Below are 16073 nucleotides of genomic sequence, written 5' to 3'. Positions count from 1 at the left end.
ACTCTAAAACGATGAAATTTAAAAACACAGTAAAGACCCAGCTTTGTAGTGCACACACTTACTTTTTTTAAATTATTTATTTATCTGAGAAAATTCAAAACAAAAATGTAATACTGTAGAAAAATCTAAAATCTCACATGCTGAATTTGCTTTTTTTCTGAAGCAGGAAGCCGGAGCTCAAAACCAGCCTGCAAACTAGAGTTAACGCATGTGTAGCTAAACTGGGGGGGGGTGTTTACTTAGTTTTGCACCAAATATATCCAGTCACATATACAGCACTACAGTACAGTTAATCAGCGCAGGTTCTCATTTGGTCTTGTCCTTAGGCTTGATAAAATACGCCGTGTCTGCGTCCTGCAAAATAAATAAATTAGTTAAAGAATTATCAACAGGAAGTACATGCAGAAATATTCACTCACTGTTCCTAAGAGCAGGAAGTCTGAACCTACAATGTGTCAAGGTGTGTAGCATGCTTTTTCTCTTACCAGTCCAGCTTTGAAGTTCTGCACCCGTTTCCTGCCGAACAGGTTGGTGATGTACCAGGCGAGGGTGGGCGTATACTGCCACAAGTAGAAGAAGAGCAGGAACGGCTGCTGAGCGATCCACATCTCCTTCACACGGTTGGACAGACCGGCCAGTATCAGACGCACGCAGCGCTCGGTCGACATCTTATGGGACTGATCTCCAGCGTCAGACATCAACTTCACACAGCGAGAGTAAGAATATAATAAGTACATATACGTGTACAATCGCTGCTACAATAAGGCTGTGCGTTATGTGAATGTGATGTATATGAGAAGAAATAGAGATGCCCCATTATTGTGCGTTTGTTGTTACTTTGTTGACTTGCTCAGTGAAGGCGTTGTTGACGATTTGGGACATGACCGGCCCGGGACAGATGGTACTGATGGTGATGTTTGGGTAATCTGTCAGCTCGGTCCTCAGGGAGTTAAAGAAACCCTTGAGAGGGAAGAAAAAAAAGCAGAAATGTATTGATATACAATCTACCCTTTAAAAGTATTCACACCCCTTCACCAATAACCTCGTATAACTGAATTATCAATAGTGCACTAAAATTTCATTCAGTTTCATTCAATAATTGATTTGAAAAACACTGGAACTCAAAATCAATGATTTTTGTGAAAATATCTTGCATAGGAATTGATCAGGGTGTGATTGCTTTTACAAGGCACTGTATATACGAGGTGGTATCAAAACCTTAGAGACTAGTTTTGTAACACGCTAACAGAAGGCAGCACAAGGTGCATGCACAGTCACAGGGAGCACCCACTTTTATTATTCAGTGAGCGAAAAGTCATTGTCCTGTGTAAATGGGGAGTTGTGCAGCTGGTGCTGTTCTTACAACGTGCGTTAACAACAACAATGCACCGTCACCAAGTTCTCCTTATATTCGAGTTTCTCACCGGAAACAACATGATCTCACCTCCACACCCACCCTACTGGCCAGATTTGGCTTCTGCGGACTTCGCCCTCTTCCCAAAGATAGAGATCCAGCTCAAAGGTCGCCTTTTTTACATCACTGCGGAGATCCAGCGCGAATCGCAGAAGCTGCTTAACACTCTTCCAAAGGAAGACTGTCTGGACACATTCCAGAGTGCTGTATTGCTGAGCAAGGGGACTATTTTAAGTGTGTAAATGCAGTACTTTCTTGTCAATAGAGAGAGTCTCGAAACTTTGGTACCACCTCGTATATCTCTTATTTCTCTCCATCATGTCTGCATCTTTCCCTCTCTCACCTGCAGTGCATGTTTGCTGGCCGAGTATCCGGTGGACAACGGCGCCCCCACCAGGCCCACGATGCTGCTAACGGTCGCTATGATTCCGTCGCCGCGGCAGATCATGTGCCGCAGGACGTGCTGAGTGAGTGAGACGCTTCCCAGGAAGTTGAGCTCCATCAGACCGCCATAAACATCGATGTCCGTGTCGATGAAGAGAGAGCGCTGACTCCGCCCACCGTTATTCACCAGAACGTCTATCTGCAACATAACACATAACGTTTACAAATCAGCACTTGTAAAATAATAATAGAAATACTGGTTAGATCCCCACCTGGCCAAACTGCTGCAGAACAGCGTCGGTTTTCTCTCTGTGAGTCGATCGCTCCAACAAGTCGAGGGGAAGAACGAGAATATCCTTCTCTTCTAAAGAGGACAGCTCTGAGGGTAAAATAACAAAAACAACACCATCATGATCAGGAATATACCTAGAATATATGAAGAAATAAAATCAGTAAACACTTCATCTTTACCCAAACACTTCCTCCTGACTCTGTGCAGCTCGTTCTCTCGTCGTGCAGACAGCACGAGTCGAGCTCCGACAGCAGCCAGCTGATAGGCCAGCTCCTCGCCGATCCCACTGGATGCTCCAGTGATCCATACCACCTTCTGCTTTAGAGCCATGCCTACATCACACACACAGAGACCGAGACAATCAGAGGGATATACAGATGAGTAAATGGATGGAGATATAACAAGTCAGGTGTTCTTCATGTTAGTTCTTCTGTTTATTTTTCTTGAGGGAACCCTTAAAGATCTGCCATAAGTGTTTTCCACAAGACAGACTGATAGACACAGACAGACAGACAAATAGATAGACTGCAAAATAATCATGTTCCTGAAAACACGTGCACGCATTATACAGTATATGTAAATGCTATATACATCCAAGGAATGCTTATTTATTTCAGCTCATCATATGACTGATGTTCAGGTTAGTCTTTCTTTTTCCTCTGTAGCTTGTGTGTTGTTAAACCTGTTCTCAGTTTTCAGTCTCTCCCTCCCTCTCTCTCTCCCTCCCTCTCTCTATTTCCACACAGTGTGTAAAGAAATTCACCAGCAGTTGTTGCTAAACTCCACACACTGCAGTGTGATTTCCAGCTCAACAGGACGGATGTGAAGGTGTTTTGCAACACACAGGAGCATGCAGTGAGGAGAACGTATTAACACCCAGGATTCATTATTAATCCAACTCTGCTCTCCAGCCTGTTTTATATTAGGTTTTTGTTCAGTCACTTTTTAGCCCTCCACTGCTCTGGTGTAGAAGTGTTTAATTCCATCTAATAGGTACACATGAAATGATGATGAAAGCTGAGAGTGGTGGTGAGTGTGATGATTAATGGAGTGGGGTATGAAAGTGATGGTTAATGGAGTGGGGTATGAAAGTGATGGTTAATAGAGTGGGGTATGAGAGTGGTGGTAAGTGTGATGGTTAATGCAGTGTGGTGGTGGCAATGAGTGGGGTATGTGAGTAAGTGGTGGTGATGAGTGGGGTGAGTGATGAGTGGGGTATGTGAGTGAGTGGTGGTGATAAGTGGGGTGAGTGATGAGTGTGACGGTGGTGAGTGGGGTATGTGAGTAAGTTGTGGTGATAAAGTGGCAATGAGTGGGGTGAGTGATGAGAGTGGTGGTGATGAGTGGGGTGAGTGATGAGAGTGGTGGTGGTGATGAGTGGGGTGAGTGATGAGAGTGGAGGTGGTGATGATGAGTGGTGAGAGTGGTGGTGGTGATGAGTGGGGTGAGTAAGGAGAGTGGTGGTGTTGATGAGTGGGGTGAGTGATGAGAGTGGTGGTGTTGATGAGTGGGGTGAGTGATGAGAGTGGTGGTGGTGATGATGAGTGGGGTGAGTGGAGGTGGTGATGAGTGGTGAGTGGTGGTGAGTGATGAGTGGTGGTGGTGATGAGTGGGGTGAGTGATGATGAGTGGTGGTGGTGATGAGTGGGAGAGTGATGAGAATGGTGGTGGTGGTGGTGATGAGTGGGGTGAGTGATGAGAGTGGTGGTGGTGATGAGGGGTGAGTGATGAGAGTGGTGGTGGTGGTGATGATGAGTGGGGTGAGTGATGAGAGTGGTGGTGGTGATGAGTGGGGTGAGTGATGAGAGGGGTGGTGGTGGTGATGAGTGGGGTGAGTGATGAGAGGGGTGGTGGTGGTGATGAGTGGGGTGAGTGATGAGAGTGGTGGTGGTGATGAGTGGGGTGAGTGATGAGTGGTGGTGGTGATGAGTGGGGTGAGTGATGAGAGTGGTGGTGGTGATGAGTGGGGTGAGTGATGAGAGTGGTGGTGGTGGTGATGAGTGGGGTGAGTGATGAGAGTGGTGAGAGTGGTGGTGGTGATGAGTGGGGTGAGTGATGAGAGTGGTGGTGGTGGTGATGAGTGGGGTGAGTGATGAGAGTGGTGGTGGTGGTGATGAGTGGGGTGAGTGATGAGTGCGATGATGTGTGGTATGAGTGAAGTGATAAGTGCAGTGATTATTACCTGGTCTTGTCCCCACTGCAGCGGCCCACAGCAGTGTGAAATCTGCATCTGCGATGATGAAGCGGAGAAGCTGCAGTGTCAGATAAATCCCCACACACAGCAAGAGCACAGAACACACACACACCTCCATCTCCTCCTCTCATTACAGACTAGTACACACACTCAGTCACCACATCAGCCTCCGCTCACACAACACCACAGGATTCCTATAAACACCTGTCTAACCTTCAACCGCAACACCTGACTATGCGGCGCGTGTACACCCTAGCCCGGAAGGGGGAATAACTCAAAGTCCGAACCCGACTTCCGGGATTAAAACCTGCCGCTGTCTGTCTTTGTTGTTTAATTCGCGGACTTATTGTTAAGATTTGTATAAACAACAATAAAAAGAACATTTATTTTCTAAATAAAAAAAAACTCTTGTAATATAGTTGAAAAAAAAAAAAAAACAACGAGCTCATACGTCATCAGTGTTGTCGGAAGTAAAACAATTTTTTTTTAACTGCACATTTAAAACTTTTATTTACTAGGATGGTCAAACTGATAGAAATACTTCATTACAGATCTACTACTACTGATAATAATAATAATTATTATTATTATTGTTACTATTGATCATTTATTATTAATTGATTATTAACACGTTTAAATTATCTTGCAGTTTAATTTATTATATAATGTATGATTTTGTTTGCGCAGCCAACAAATGTGTGTTTGTGTGTAAATCATTTTGAAGAGATTTCAACTACATAAAAAACGGATTTAATATACAGTACATTGCACCGCTTTAGATAAACGTCAAAATAAATAAGAAAAATGTATTAATGATTGCACAACTGTATATTCAGTAGTAGTTACGAGGATTTAACATGATCTTGTTCTTGATGAAGTGGTGTGTATAGTAAGAGTCACTCTTCTGGGAAGATGTTTCACCAGATGTTGGAGTGTGCTTATGGAGATTTGTGCAGATTCTCTCAGATAAAAGAATGTTAGTAAAGACAGGTAGTGATGTAGGTGAGGTGAGGCGGTCTGGGGTGCAGTCAGTGTTCACATTCATCCCAAGGTGTTCAATAGGGTTGGAGCTCTATAGCAGATCTTCCACTCCAACCTATGGAAAGCAGATCTTCATGGCTTTGTGCACAGGAACATTGCTGGAACAGGTTTGGGTCTCCTAGTTCAAGTAGAATTTCATTCTAAAGTACAGAGGCATTTTTAATATTAAATGTGTTTGGGGAACACTGGCATAATATATAAATGATCTATAATGAATAAAAACAATAGTTTATATTTTTGTTTATATATATATATATATATATATATATATATATATATATATATATATTGTCTATATGTTTATTTGATATGTTTATATTTTGTATGTTTATTTTATGTTTATTATTTACTTTGTTTAAATAACAAATAAAACAAACATAAAATGTAATGTTTTATATGTTTATTTTATGTTTTATATATTAATTTTATGTTTTTTCCTATGAATATTTAAAATAAATTCCATTGGCGCGCAGGAGGCCACATCCGGGTCCGACGGCGTGATGACGTCAGTGGGAGAGGGTAGCAGCTCTGTTTGTTGTACATCCGGGTCCTGACGCTGGCCGTTGGTGGGGTTGTTTACGCGCTGGAGGCCGGGGGGAGCGCAGCACCACGTTTTATACAGAAATCTCGTTTAGCGGCGGGTTAGATTCGCATTCCGGTGAGTAAGTAAAGCTGGAGGATGCACAGCAGGCTGATAAACGGCGGGGAGAGCCGCGCTGTCACTGACTGAACACTTTACCTCAGCGCTCCTGTCCGCCTCCGAGCTCAGCTCTTCACCTCACCGCTGTCTCCACACTTCCCTCATTTAGTACTGACGACTTTCACACCTTCCTAGATTTACGGTAAGATATTTTTAGTTTTTTTTTCCAAAATCTATATGAAGTTTTTAAGCCGTCACTTAGCTAACACGAGCTAACGACTAGTCTCGTTAGTGTACTCTCGGTAGTGTATTTTATTAGATTTTAACTTGTGTAGATTTTCTCCTCCTAACACACACAGCTCTCAATTTGTTACAAACCGTCCTATTTTTGACACTTGACCATTTTTTCATTCCGTTTCCCACCCGTATTCCTACAAACACCCCCTGTTTATGCTGGGATTTGCTGAGAAAGTCTCCCTTTACCCGCACGTATATCAGACTGGCCAATCCGGTGCAGGGGGCGGGGTTGTATTAGCCAATAAGGGACGAGGGGGCGGGACCTGTCGGAATGCGGACGGGGGAAAAAAACGCAGGCCATTACGTAATGCGTTCATTTCAATCAAATGGAAATAAAAAACGACACCAATGAAAGAAACGAGTTACGTGACTGGATTACAGTCTATTTTTTTTCATTTTTTTGAACACATTAAATAGTTTACGGAAATCAGACACGCACACAGTCAACAACTACCAAATACATCATTTGCCTATTATTTACAGTAAACTGCACACACTGCAGAAGTGTGTGTGTTTCTATGTTTCTCTGTGTGTGAGAAACTGTGGATAAAGCTCGCTATTTTTTAGTGCAAGTGGTGTGTATTAATATCTTTATTTATATATATATATATATATATATATATATATATATATATATATATATATATATATATATATATATGTGTGTGTGTGTGTGTGTGTGTGTGAGAGAGAGAGAGAGAGAGAGAGAACCAGAGGTAATCTCCCTGCCATACAAGGACGACCAGTGTGTGTGTGTGTGTGTGTGTGTGTGTGTGTGTGTGTGTGATAATGATGATGGATATGTGCGTACTATAGATAGACCAGTAGATGGATGAAAGGATTGAGGGAATATGTAAGTAGATGGATGAATAAGTTGATAAAGTGAAATGAAGATCGGTGATGTATAAATGACCGGATCGATCGATGGATAGATTGGTCTAGTAAAGTGTTTCCTGTAGATAGAAAGATGGATAGGCAGTTAAACAGATTGGTGGAGTAAGGGATAATTTGCCGAATGCATGAATTTAAAATATCATTTGGAAGGATACAAACAGGCCTTTTTGGTAGTCGTAGTACTGATCGCGCTCAGTCTGTGACTCCAGGTGTGTGTGAGCCGTGAGTGATGGGTGCGTTCCTGGACAAGCCGAAGATGGAGAAGCAGAACATTCACGGCGAGGGCAACGGGCTGCGCTACGGTGTGAGCAGCATGCAGGGTTGGCGTGTGGAGATGGAGGACGCTCACACGGCCGTCATCGGCCTCCCGCACGGTCTCCAGCCCTGGTCCTTCTTCGCCGTGTACGACGGACACGCCGGTTCTCAGGTCGCCCGATACTGCTGTGAACACCTGCTAGAGCACATCACCAGCAACCGTGACTTCCAGGTGAGCCTCTCTTATTCACACAGACAGACACACCTGCACGCAAACAGTAAAATCAAGTGAAACAGTTGCTCAGTGTCGAATGTCTGATGTACTGGGGTTCAGGGGGGCAGTGGAGGGGAGGAGGAGCCTAATGTGGAGCGCGTCAAATCAGGGATCAGGACCGGCTTCCTGCAGATTGATGAGCACATGCGGGAGATGTCGGAGCGAAACCGGAGCGGCTCGACAGCGGTGGGTGCCATGATCTCGCCACGTCGCATCTTCCTAATTAACTGCGGCGACTCTCGGGGGCTGCTGAGCCGCGCTGGCGCCGTGCACTTCTCCACACAGGACCACAAACCCAGCAACCCGCTGGAAAAACAGCGCATCCAGAACGCAGGGGGATCCGTCATGATCCAGGTGAGCACGCATTCAGCACAACACCACACAAGACAAGTGTTAGTGTTTTATACTGATGTTGGAAGCCTTATTATTTCATCGTGTTATTTCATCGTGTCCTTGTCCAGCGCGTCAACGGCTCTCTCGCCGTGTCTCGAGCTCTCGGCGATTTCGACTACAAGTGCGTGAGTGGTAAAGGACCCACGGAGCAGCTTGTTTCTCCCGAGCCTGAGGTTTATGCCATTGAGCGCTGTGAAGCTGAGGACGAATTCATCGTTCTGGCCTGCGACGGCATCTGGGACGTGATGGCCAATGAGGAGCTGTGTGACTTCGTACGCTCGAGACTGCAGGTCACAGATGACCTGGAGAGAGTGTGTAACGAGATCGTCGATACCTGTCTGTACAAGGTGAGGAGAAAACCTGCAACTCAAACTGCATCGATGGAGGACAAGGAGTTTGTAGATATCTGAATTTCTGGAGGAGGAGCTTGTAGACATCTGAGTGCCAGCAGAAGGAAATTGTAGAAGTCTTATTGTCAGGAGGAGTAACTTGTAGACGTCTGAGTGTCGGGAGGAGGAGCTTGTAGACGTCTGAGTAAGAGGAGGAGCTTGCAGACATCTGAGTCTCAGAAGGAGGAGCTTGTAGACATCTGAATCTCAGAAGGAGGAGCTTGTAGATATCTGAGTGTCAGAAGGAGGAGCTCTGAGTAAGAGGAGTAGAGTAAGAGGAATAGGAGCTTGTAGATCTTTAAATGACGGGGGGAAGCTTGTAGACATCTGAGTGTCAGGAGAAGGAGCTTGTAGATATTTAAATGATAGGAGGAGGAGCTTGTAGACATCTGAGTGTCAGGAGAAGGAGCTTGTAGATCTTTACATGTCAGGAGGAGGCGCTTGTAGACCTAATGCTAAAGATGTCTTCCGTTTCTGTGATGATTCCAGGGAAGCAGAGACAACATGAGTGTGGTGTTGGTGTGCTTTAGCGGGGCGCCGAAGGTTTCTCCCGAGGCCGTGAAGAGAGAAGCAGAACTCGACAAATACCTGGAGAACCGAGTAGAGGGTACGGAATACTGTGTGAGCTTCCAACGTGCAGCCAGCTATGTATTTTATTTCACACTCCTATGACCACACACTCGTCTCCCCGTTCCTCTCTCTGTAGAGATCCTGAAGAAGCAGAATGACGACGGAGTGCCAGATCTTCTGCAGGTGATGCGAGCGCTGGCGTCAGAGAGCATCCCAAACTTACCGCCTGGCGGAGAGCTGGCCAGCAAGTAAGGATATCTCATACACACACACACACACACACACACACACACACTGAATGAAATATCACAGCAGAATGTTGAGCAGGGTTCCTACACATTTAAAAAAAAAAAAAAAAGGAATTAGATTTGTGCGATTGCCAGGTCTGGATTAGTTTGTCGAGGAAAAAGAACACTGAGTATTGAAAAATATTTTTCCATATTGTTGCCTTATTCGGTTTACAAAAATTTATAAAATGTAGAATTTGTACAAATATTTTTCATAAAAAACAAAGGATATGTCTACACTAGCGGACTCCGGTCCGAATGCGGACCGCAAGATGAAATAAATATATGCCAAACGCTATTCTTTAATACACCGGTCCCCAAACTTTTTTGCGCCACGGTGCTCAGTAGAGCCGTAGAGTTACTATGCTCATTGTTGCTATGATCAGATGTGCAGTGAAGGCAGCAGAGAGCAATGCGTAAAAACGGATGAAACTTTCATTAAGTGAAAAAAAATTGCTGCTTCTTCTTCTTCGGCTGCTTCCATTAGGGGTCACCACAGCGGATCATCCGTCTCCATACCACCCTGTCCTCTACATCTACCTCTTTCACACCAAATACCTGCATGTCTTCCCTCACCACATCCATAAACCTCCTCCTTGGTCCTCCTCTTTTCCTCCTACCTGGTGGCTCCATGCTCAGCATTCTTCTACCGATATACCCCATGTCCCTCCTCTGCACATGTCCAAACCATCTCAATCTCGCCTCCCTCACCTTGTCTCCAAAACCCTAATAAACTCATTTCTAATCCTGTCCATCGTCGTCACTCCCAATGAAAACCTCAACATCTTCAGCTCTGCTACCTCCAGCTCCACCTCCTGTCTTTTACTCAATGTCTCTAATCCATACAACATCGCAGGTCTCACCACAGTCCTATAAACTTTCCGTTTCACTCTCGCAGACACTCTTCTATCACAAATCACTCCTGACACTCTTCTCCACCCACTCCACCCTGCCTGCACTCTTTTCTTCACTTCTCTAACACACTCTCCATTACTTTGCACTGTTGATCCCAGGTACCTGAACTCCTCCACCTTCTCCAGCTCTTCTCCCTGTAACCACACCACTCCACTGCCCTCCCTCTCATTTACACACATGTACTCTGTCTTACTCCTACTGACTTTCACTCCCCTTCTCTCCAGCGTGTACCTCCACACCTCCAGGCTCTTCTCAACCTGCTCCCTACTCTCACCACAATGAAAAACAATGCAATTCTCAAAAAATAAGAAGAGTTGATTCTGAAAACTGAGCTTTTCTAAATGATTCCTCCTTTAAGTTCACTTAAAGATTTTGAATTAAATTACATTTTCATATGAGGTTGTTTACATTTTTATGGACTTAAAGGGTTTCTTGCACTTTTTCATTTTTTCAACACTGGCACTTTATTTGCTTGGTTGTGTTTCTGAATGATATTGCTGATGATATTTTACCAGTGCAAATGAAAGCATAGAAGACAGCAATGTTAAACATCATTTTTTTGAACCAGTGATGTATGCGGTCCTTACTTATGATCTGTAATCCTAGTTCAGCAGAAACAAAAGCTTTGTCTTTTTTCTTTCTTTTTTTTCTTTTCTTATTAGTTATAATAATTCATTTATAATGTGTCCAATAAAAAAAAAAAATTTGTCTAAACTCATTTCTTCAGGCGGGCAAAAATCATCAATTAGTGTTTTAGGTATGTAATTGTCTGGACCTCAGCTGGTGAGGAGGGTTTATTTACTGGACCCCCTCGCCAGCTGAGCTCCAGAATATTATATATACACTTTGGAGAGCATTTTTAGATATGTTATATATTAATATGATCTGGAAAATGTTTACGTCTGTAGATTTGAGTCTGGAAAAGTATGGAATTTTGCAATAAAAAACAAAGTGTAGGAACGCTCAGAGAGGCATGAGACTGTGTTCAGATGTACAGAATTGCTGTTATTGAGATCTAAAGCTTCCCCCAGTGTATCGATTGACCCAATCAGAAGCCCAGATCGGTGTGATAATGAATATTAATTAGTTTGATTTGCAGTGGCTAGCTCACTCTGAGAGAGAGGTAGAGAGAGAGAGAGAGAGAGAGAGAGAGAGAGAGAGAGAGAGAGAGAGAGAGAGAGAGAGACAGACATAAATGACTGACTGATTTATTTAATTTTATAGGCGGAGCGTTATTGAAGCAGTATATAACAAACTCAACCCCTACAGGAATGAGGACACAGTGAGTATATGTGTGTGTGTGTGTGTGTGTGTGTGTGTGTGTGTGTGTGTGTGTGTGCAGGCATGTATTAAGTGTAAACTCACAACATTGTGTATTCTGTTGGCATATAAATTATTACTAATATCACTGAAACAGGGTTATACACTTCACATCCACGTTAAACATACCTGATTGAGCGTCTCGAATGTGTGTGTGCGAGGGAGGGACAGGACACATTAACAAACTAATTACAGCTCGTTAACCCTTAAAACAAGACGTCTTTAAGCACACAGTGTTTAGTTCTCCTGATGCTGCAATCCGATTGGTCCAGAAGCTTAGCTCAGTACAGGAATTGACCGTATGACCATCCAGTGTTCCCTTTATCATTACAGTAACATGTCAAGCAACACTACACACACACAGACGCAGAGTTGTCGCTAAGTGGCATCTTACATGGCTGCTCTTCTTCCTCTTCTCTCACTAAAGGACTCTGCGTCCGCTGATGACGTGTGGTAGCGTTTAACAACATACACATCTTCCCCACGACTGCTCCAGCTCCACACACACACACACACATGCACACACACACACACACACACACACACACACACAGCAGAAACAACGGGACGCCACCCGAAGAGGAGGGACGAGGGAATCATCCCTTTACGCTCATCTACACTCACAACGGGACGTTTTATTCCTTTATTTTTTTTCATATCTGTCTTTTTTTTTTTGGGCTGTAATTAATTTTGATTCACATCATCGTGTGTATTTGTATATTTGTTTTTGAAGTGCAATTGTGTAAAAAAAAAAAAGTCTGTATCAAATGCAGCTTGTTATTAAATGTTAAAAAAAAACAAAAACTAAATCTTATAAAATATTAAAAATGAAAGAAAAAAAAAAGAGAAAACCTTTATGCACTATCGGCCTTGCCATAGGAATCGTTAACTCTCAGTAAGATCCCTGCAGCTCAGACGCTTTTTGTTTTGATACGTTTCCGTTAGATGTGTGCCAAGGCTGCGGTTTTATATCGCAACAAATTGGGGGAATTACAGGATAAAAATAAAAACCAACAACCTGATCAGGAAGCTGAGGTTCCGAGCCCTCTGATTGGTCGTTGTGTTAGTGGGATTTCCAATCAGGGGTTGCCTGCTAGCTGCCATGGCAGCGTAACACCACACCACAGTGAGGTACAAGACGTACGCAGAAACCAGGCACTTCACTTTCGTGTTCCTTCAAAATAAATAATCTGGCCGTGTGCCTGTTTCTGGGGCCGCTAACGTACTGTGTGCTGAAACTAATCACCCGGATAATGCTTCACGCCCGACACCATGTGCGCTGTGCGCCGTCGTTCTGCTTCAGGTGTGTGTGTGTTGCAGGAGCTCTAATAGAGTTCAGACTCTGTAGAGTTCTTGACTGTTCCTCAAGTTCATGTACAGGTAGCCCCCGATTTATGATGGTTCCACTTATGATTTTTTGATCTTACGATGAAGATTGTAAAAAATATACAAACGTTTGTGCGCCATTTTAATTTTTGATGATACGTCGAGACGCTGCCAGTATGTACGCAACTCCCGTCTTGTGAGATGCCTTTCTCTCGCCAGCCGGTCAACGGGGTTCAGTTGTCTCGTTGTTGGAGCATTTGTGTTTTAGGTGTTTCAAAACCCAAGTTGAACTCTTGTCTCCCTCCCTTTTATCCCTGAAGCAGTTTGAGTCCGACTGCAACCTTCGCTCGTGCACATGGCCGCTGCCACATATATACAGTAATCCCCAGCTTTACCGCGGTTCGAATCTCGCGCCTCCGGTTTATGCATTTGCCACATAACTAATTAGTTTGGCTGATTTTCCCGGACTCTTGCAGACATCACGATAGACAAAAGGGGATTGTTTTTTTATGGATTTTAATGTTGAAATAATGACGTTTATTTATTAATAAAAAATATAATTAGTAATTATAAAATGAAGTACAATGTTAATACAGTACAGTACTGTATACATAAAATAGCGTTTTTGGATTGGCGTCTGTTTATTGTGGGCAGTTTTGGAACGTAACCAAATCGATAAATGGGGATTACTGTGTGTGTGTGTGTGTGTGTGTGTGTGTGTGTGTGTGTGTGTGTGTGTGTGTGTGTATACATACTGCAAAGTTCATTTATGGTAGTGTAAATTGCTCTGTTTTGTTAAATTGGCTCCTGTAATTTGTTACATTATTAATAAATGACAGTATACTACCCCACAGTGATCACCATTCTTTAAGACTCCTGGGTAGGCTGGACCATGTCTCCACTTACCATATTATCTCCATCATAACTTGGGGACTACCTGTATAAAGTTAGAAAAACGTTCTAAAGCCATGTTTTTCTTCTTTACGTCACAATCGTAGTGTCTCTCACGCCATGTTCCAGGTTGGACATGACAGGTGATAAAATGACTCCGTATCGACAACGGAAGTTTCAACTCGCTCGCTCTGAAATGCTTTTTTTTCCCTCTTTTTTTAGGCGGTAAGACCTCAGTTCCTACTCGTCTCTACTTTGTGTTCTGATCAGATGATCCTCAGGTGGCTTCGTTTTATTTTTTTATATAGATTTTCTGGAGCGGACTCGCCTCCTATCCCAGTGCGTTCCTCTTCTCGTTCTCCATAACAGCCACGTCGTGTGTTCTGAATATCGCAGTGTAGCGTCTAACCGCACTCGGCACACGCCTGACTCCATTTTTTTCCTGCTCCTTTGATGAAACGGGTAAACCATAACGGGATTACAGCACAGAGTTTCTTTCCTTTTGTATTGTTTGCTTGTTAAGGTTTATTTAATGGCACATAGGACACATTGCTTTAGAGAGAGAAAGTGTGTGTGTGTGTGTGTGTGTGTGTGTGTGTGTGTGTGTGTGTGTGTGTGTGTGTGTGTGTGTTTTACAGTCCAGATTTAATGTTTTTCTTTTTAAATGTTTGTTACTTTTTAGATGGGATAAATAATCAAAACTCTTCCTTACAACCAAGCTAAGCTCAAGAAAGTGTGAGCGAGTGTGTGAGCGACTGTGTGAGTGAGTGAGTGTAAGAGCGAGTGAGTGAATCAGTGTGTGTGTGTGCACAATGTTGAAATTTCCTACAGATCCACAAAACACTGTATCATTGTATTTTTTTTTAAAGATTTTTTTTTATTATTATTATAATTGATTGTGTAATTTTCCTGGCTTTGTTCCAATCTGGTGTTTTATTCCTCCCAAGTGTGCCCTTGTTTTCTTCTCCTGAGGTGTGTAACACTCACAGCACAGTGGGTGTGAGTCCGAGCCCTTATTACTGTGTAATAAAGCTGTAATTACAAGATAATAACCCAACGAGTCAATGAGATGGACTAAACACAATATACGTGGACATGGGTGTAACTTAGCCACGCTCCCACAATCATAATGACGAACTTCAGGCACACACACACACACACACACACACACACACACACACACACACACACGAGCACAAACGTGTAAGAAATCGGTCATATTTTATTATTATTTTGCATTAAGGCTCCTTTAACCGAATGGTGTTAATTAATTAACATAAATATATAAACTAATTAGAACACGTAAAAAATTAATGTTAACGAGGTTATAAAGCCTTAACGTAAAGTGTTACTGCATTTGATATTTAGTTTATATATTTGTTTTTTGGTGTTTTGCATTTTCTTTTCTACATTGCATTTTTTTTTAATTCATTGAGATTACAATGTTTTTTGGTTCATTTGTTTAGTAGTTTATTTACTTTGATTACTTGTTGGTTTGTTGGTTGGAGTTAGTTTTTATATATGACTGTAAACTGATTGGTTTTGTTTTGTTTTTTTTCCCTAAAATAAAAAAACAAGGAAAACTCATATTTCATCAGAGCATTCTGGGTAAATTATGCTCACAGAGTCGTAACTGAATTAAGCGCTGATTTAAAAAAAAACAAAATAAATAAATCATACAAGATGGTGCCGGAGAGGATTTGTGATTCTAGGAGAAGTGGATGAGGGTGCATTATTTAAATATAATTATAAAAATTGGATTGGAACATAGCCTTGGAACCACTGTTCCATTATTCTGTGTGTGTGTGTCTGTGTCTGTCTTTACACCGATGCTTTTCTCACGTTTTCTTTGTTTTATGTTTTATTCCAATTTTTTTTTCCATTTCACTTTCAAGAACATGTTTAAAGTGAACACTGTATGCTGCCAGTATGTAATGTAGATGTGGGTGTGGGTGGTGTAAATGATGAGATGTAGATGTGGGTGGTGTGAATGATGGGATGTGGGTGGTGTGAATAGTGAGATGTGGGTGTGGGTGGTGTGAATGATGGGATATGGGTGTGGGTGGTGTGAATGATGGGATGTGGATGTGGGTGGTGTGAATGATATGTGATGGGAATGATGGGATGTGGGTGGTGTGAATAGTGAGATGTGGTGTGGGTGGTGTGAATGATATGTGATGGGAATGATGGGATGTGGGTGGTGAATAGTGAGATGTGGTGTGGGTGGTGTGAATGATGAGATGTGGGTGGTGTGAATGATGGGATGTGGGTGGTGTGAATAGTGAGATGTGGGTGGG

General features: G+C 42.9%; 2 protein-coding genes and 1 long non-coding RNA gene across 5 annotated transcripts; 2 read left to right on the top strand and 1 right to left on the bottom strand.

Moving 5' to 3' along the window:
* Positions 1 to 42: 42 nt before the first annotated feature.
* Positions 43 to 4722, bottom strand: dhrs7 (dehydrogenase/reductase (SDR family) member 7). Its single transcript, XM_046864784.1, has 7 exons — positions 4273 to 4722; positions 2270 to 2422; positions 2071 to 2177; positions 1758 to 1997; positions 838 to 960; positions 486 to 701; positions 43 to 354 (listed from the first exon to the last, which is right to left on the bottom strand). The coding sequence occupies exons 1-7, from the start codon at positions 4400 to 4402 to the stop codon at positions 307 to 309; spliced, it is 1017 nt and encodes a 338-aa protein (XP_046720740.1). The 5' UTR covers positions 4403 to 4722; the 3' UTR covers positions 43 to 306.
* On the top strand, positions 2047 to 3334 carry LOC124395906. Of its 3 annotated transcripts, none has more exons than XR_006927700.1 (3): positions 2047 to 2183; positions 2298 to 2494; positions 2837 to 3334. It is a non-coding gene; the product is annotated as an uncharacterized LOC124395906 (long non-coding RNA). The 3 variants fall into 3 exon arrangements; XR_006927699.1 differs by having other exon boundaries at positions 2298 to 2499; XR_006927697.1 differs by having other exon boundaries at positions 2298 to 2510.
* Positions 4723 to 5792: 1070 nt separating the features above from the next.
* On the top strand, positions 5793 to 15460 carry ppm1aa (protein phosphatase, Mg2+/Mn2+ dependent, 1Aa). Its single transcript, XM_046864765.1, has 8 exons — positions 5793 to 6167; positions 7366 to 7643; positions 7746 to 8039; positions 8147 to 8425; positions 8957 to 9074; positions 9174 to 9285; positions 11464 to 11521; positions 11987 to 15460. Exons 2-8 carry the CDS (start codon positions 7386 to 7388, stop codon positions 12014 to 12016), a joined length of 1149 nt encoding a protein of 382 aa, XP_046720721.1. The 5' UTR covers positions 5793 to 6167; positions 7366 to 7385; the 3' UTR covers positions 12017 to 15460.
* The last annotated feature ends 613 nt before the right edge of the window (positions 15461 to 16073 follow it).

This window comes from Silurus meridionalis, chromosome 2 (genome assembly GCF_014805685.1).
Source record: "Silurus meridionalis isolate SWU-2019-XX chromosome 2, ASM1480568v1, whole genome shotgun sequence".
In the NCBI taxonomy this organism is placed as follows: Eukaryota; Metazoa; Chordata; class Actinopteri; order Siluriformes; family Siluridae; genus Silurus; species Silurus meridionalis.
The sequence above is the reverse complement of the archived record's forward strand: the minus strand, read 5'-3'. Positions and strand labels throughout refer to the sequence as shown.

Excerpts from the sequence above, each read along its gene's own strand:
- dhrs7 (XM_046864784.1), bottom strand. The coding sequence starts at position 4,402 with ATGGAGGTGTGTGTGTGTTCTGTGCTCTTGCTGTGTGTGGGGATTTAT. Across the intron at positions 2,423-4,272 it reads TGCAGTGGGGACAAGACCAG|GCATGGCTCTAAAGCAGAAG; the intron begins GTAATAATCACT and ends TGTGTGATGTAG. Across the intron at positions 355-485 it reads AGAACTTCAAAGCTGGACTG|GACGCAGACACGGCGTATTT; the intron begins GTAAGAGAAAAA and ends TTTATTTTGCAG.
- ppm1aa (XM_046864765.1), top strand. The coding sequence starts at position 7,386 with ATGGGTGCGTTCCTGGACAAGCCGAAGATGGAGAAGCAGAACATTCAC. Across the intron at positions 8,040-8,146 it reads GGGGATCCGTCATGATCCAG|CGCGTCAACGGCTCTCTCGC; the intron begins GTGAGCACGCAT and ends GTCCTTGTCCAG. Across the intron at positions 9,286-11,463 it reads GGCGGAGAGCTGGCCAGCAA|GCGGAGCGTTATTGAAGCAG; the intron begins GTAAGGATATCT and ends TTAATTTTATAG.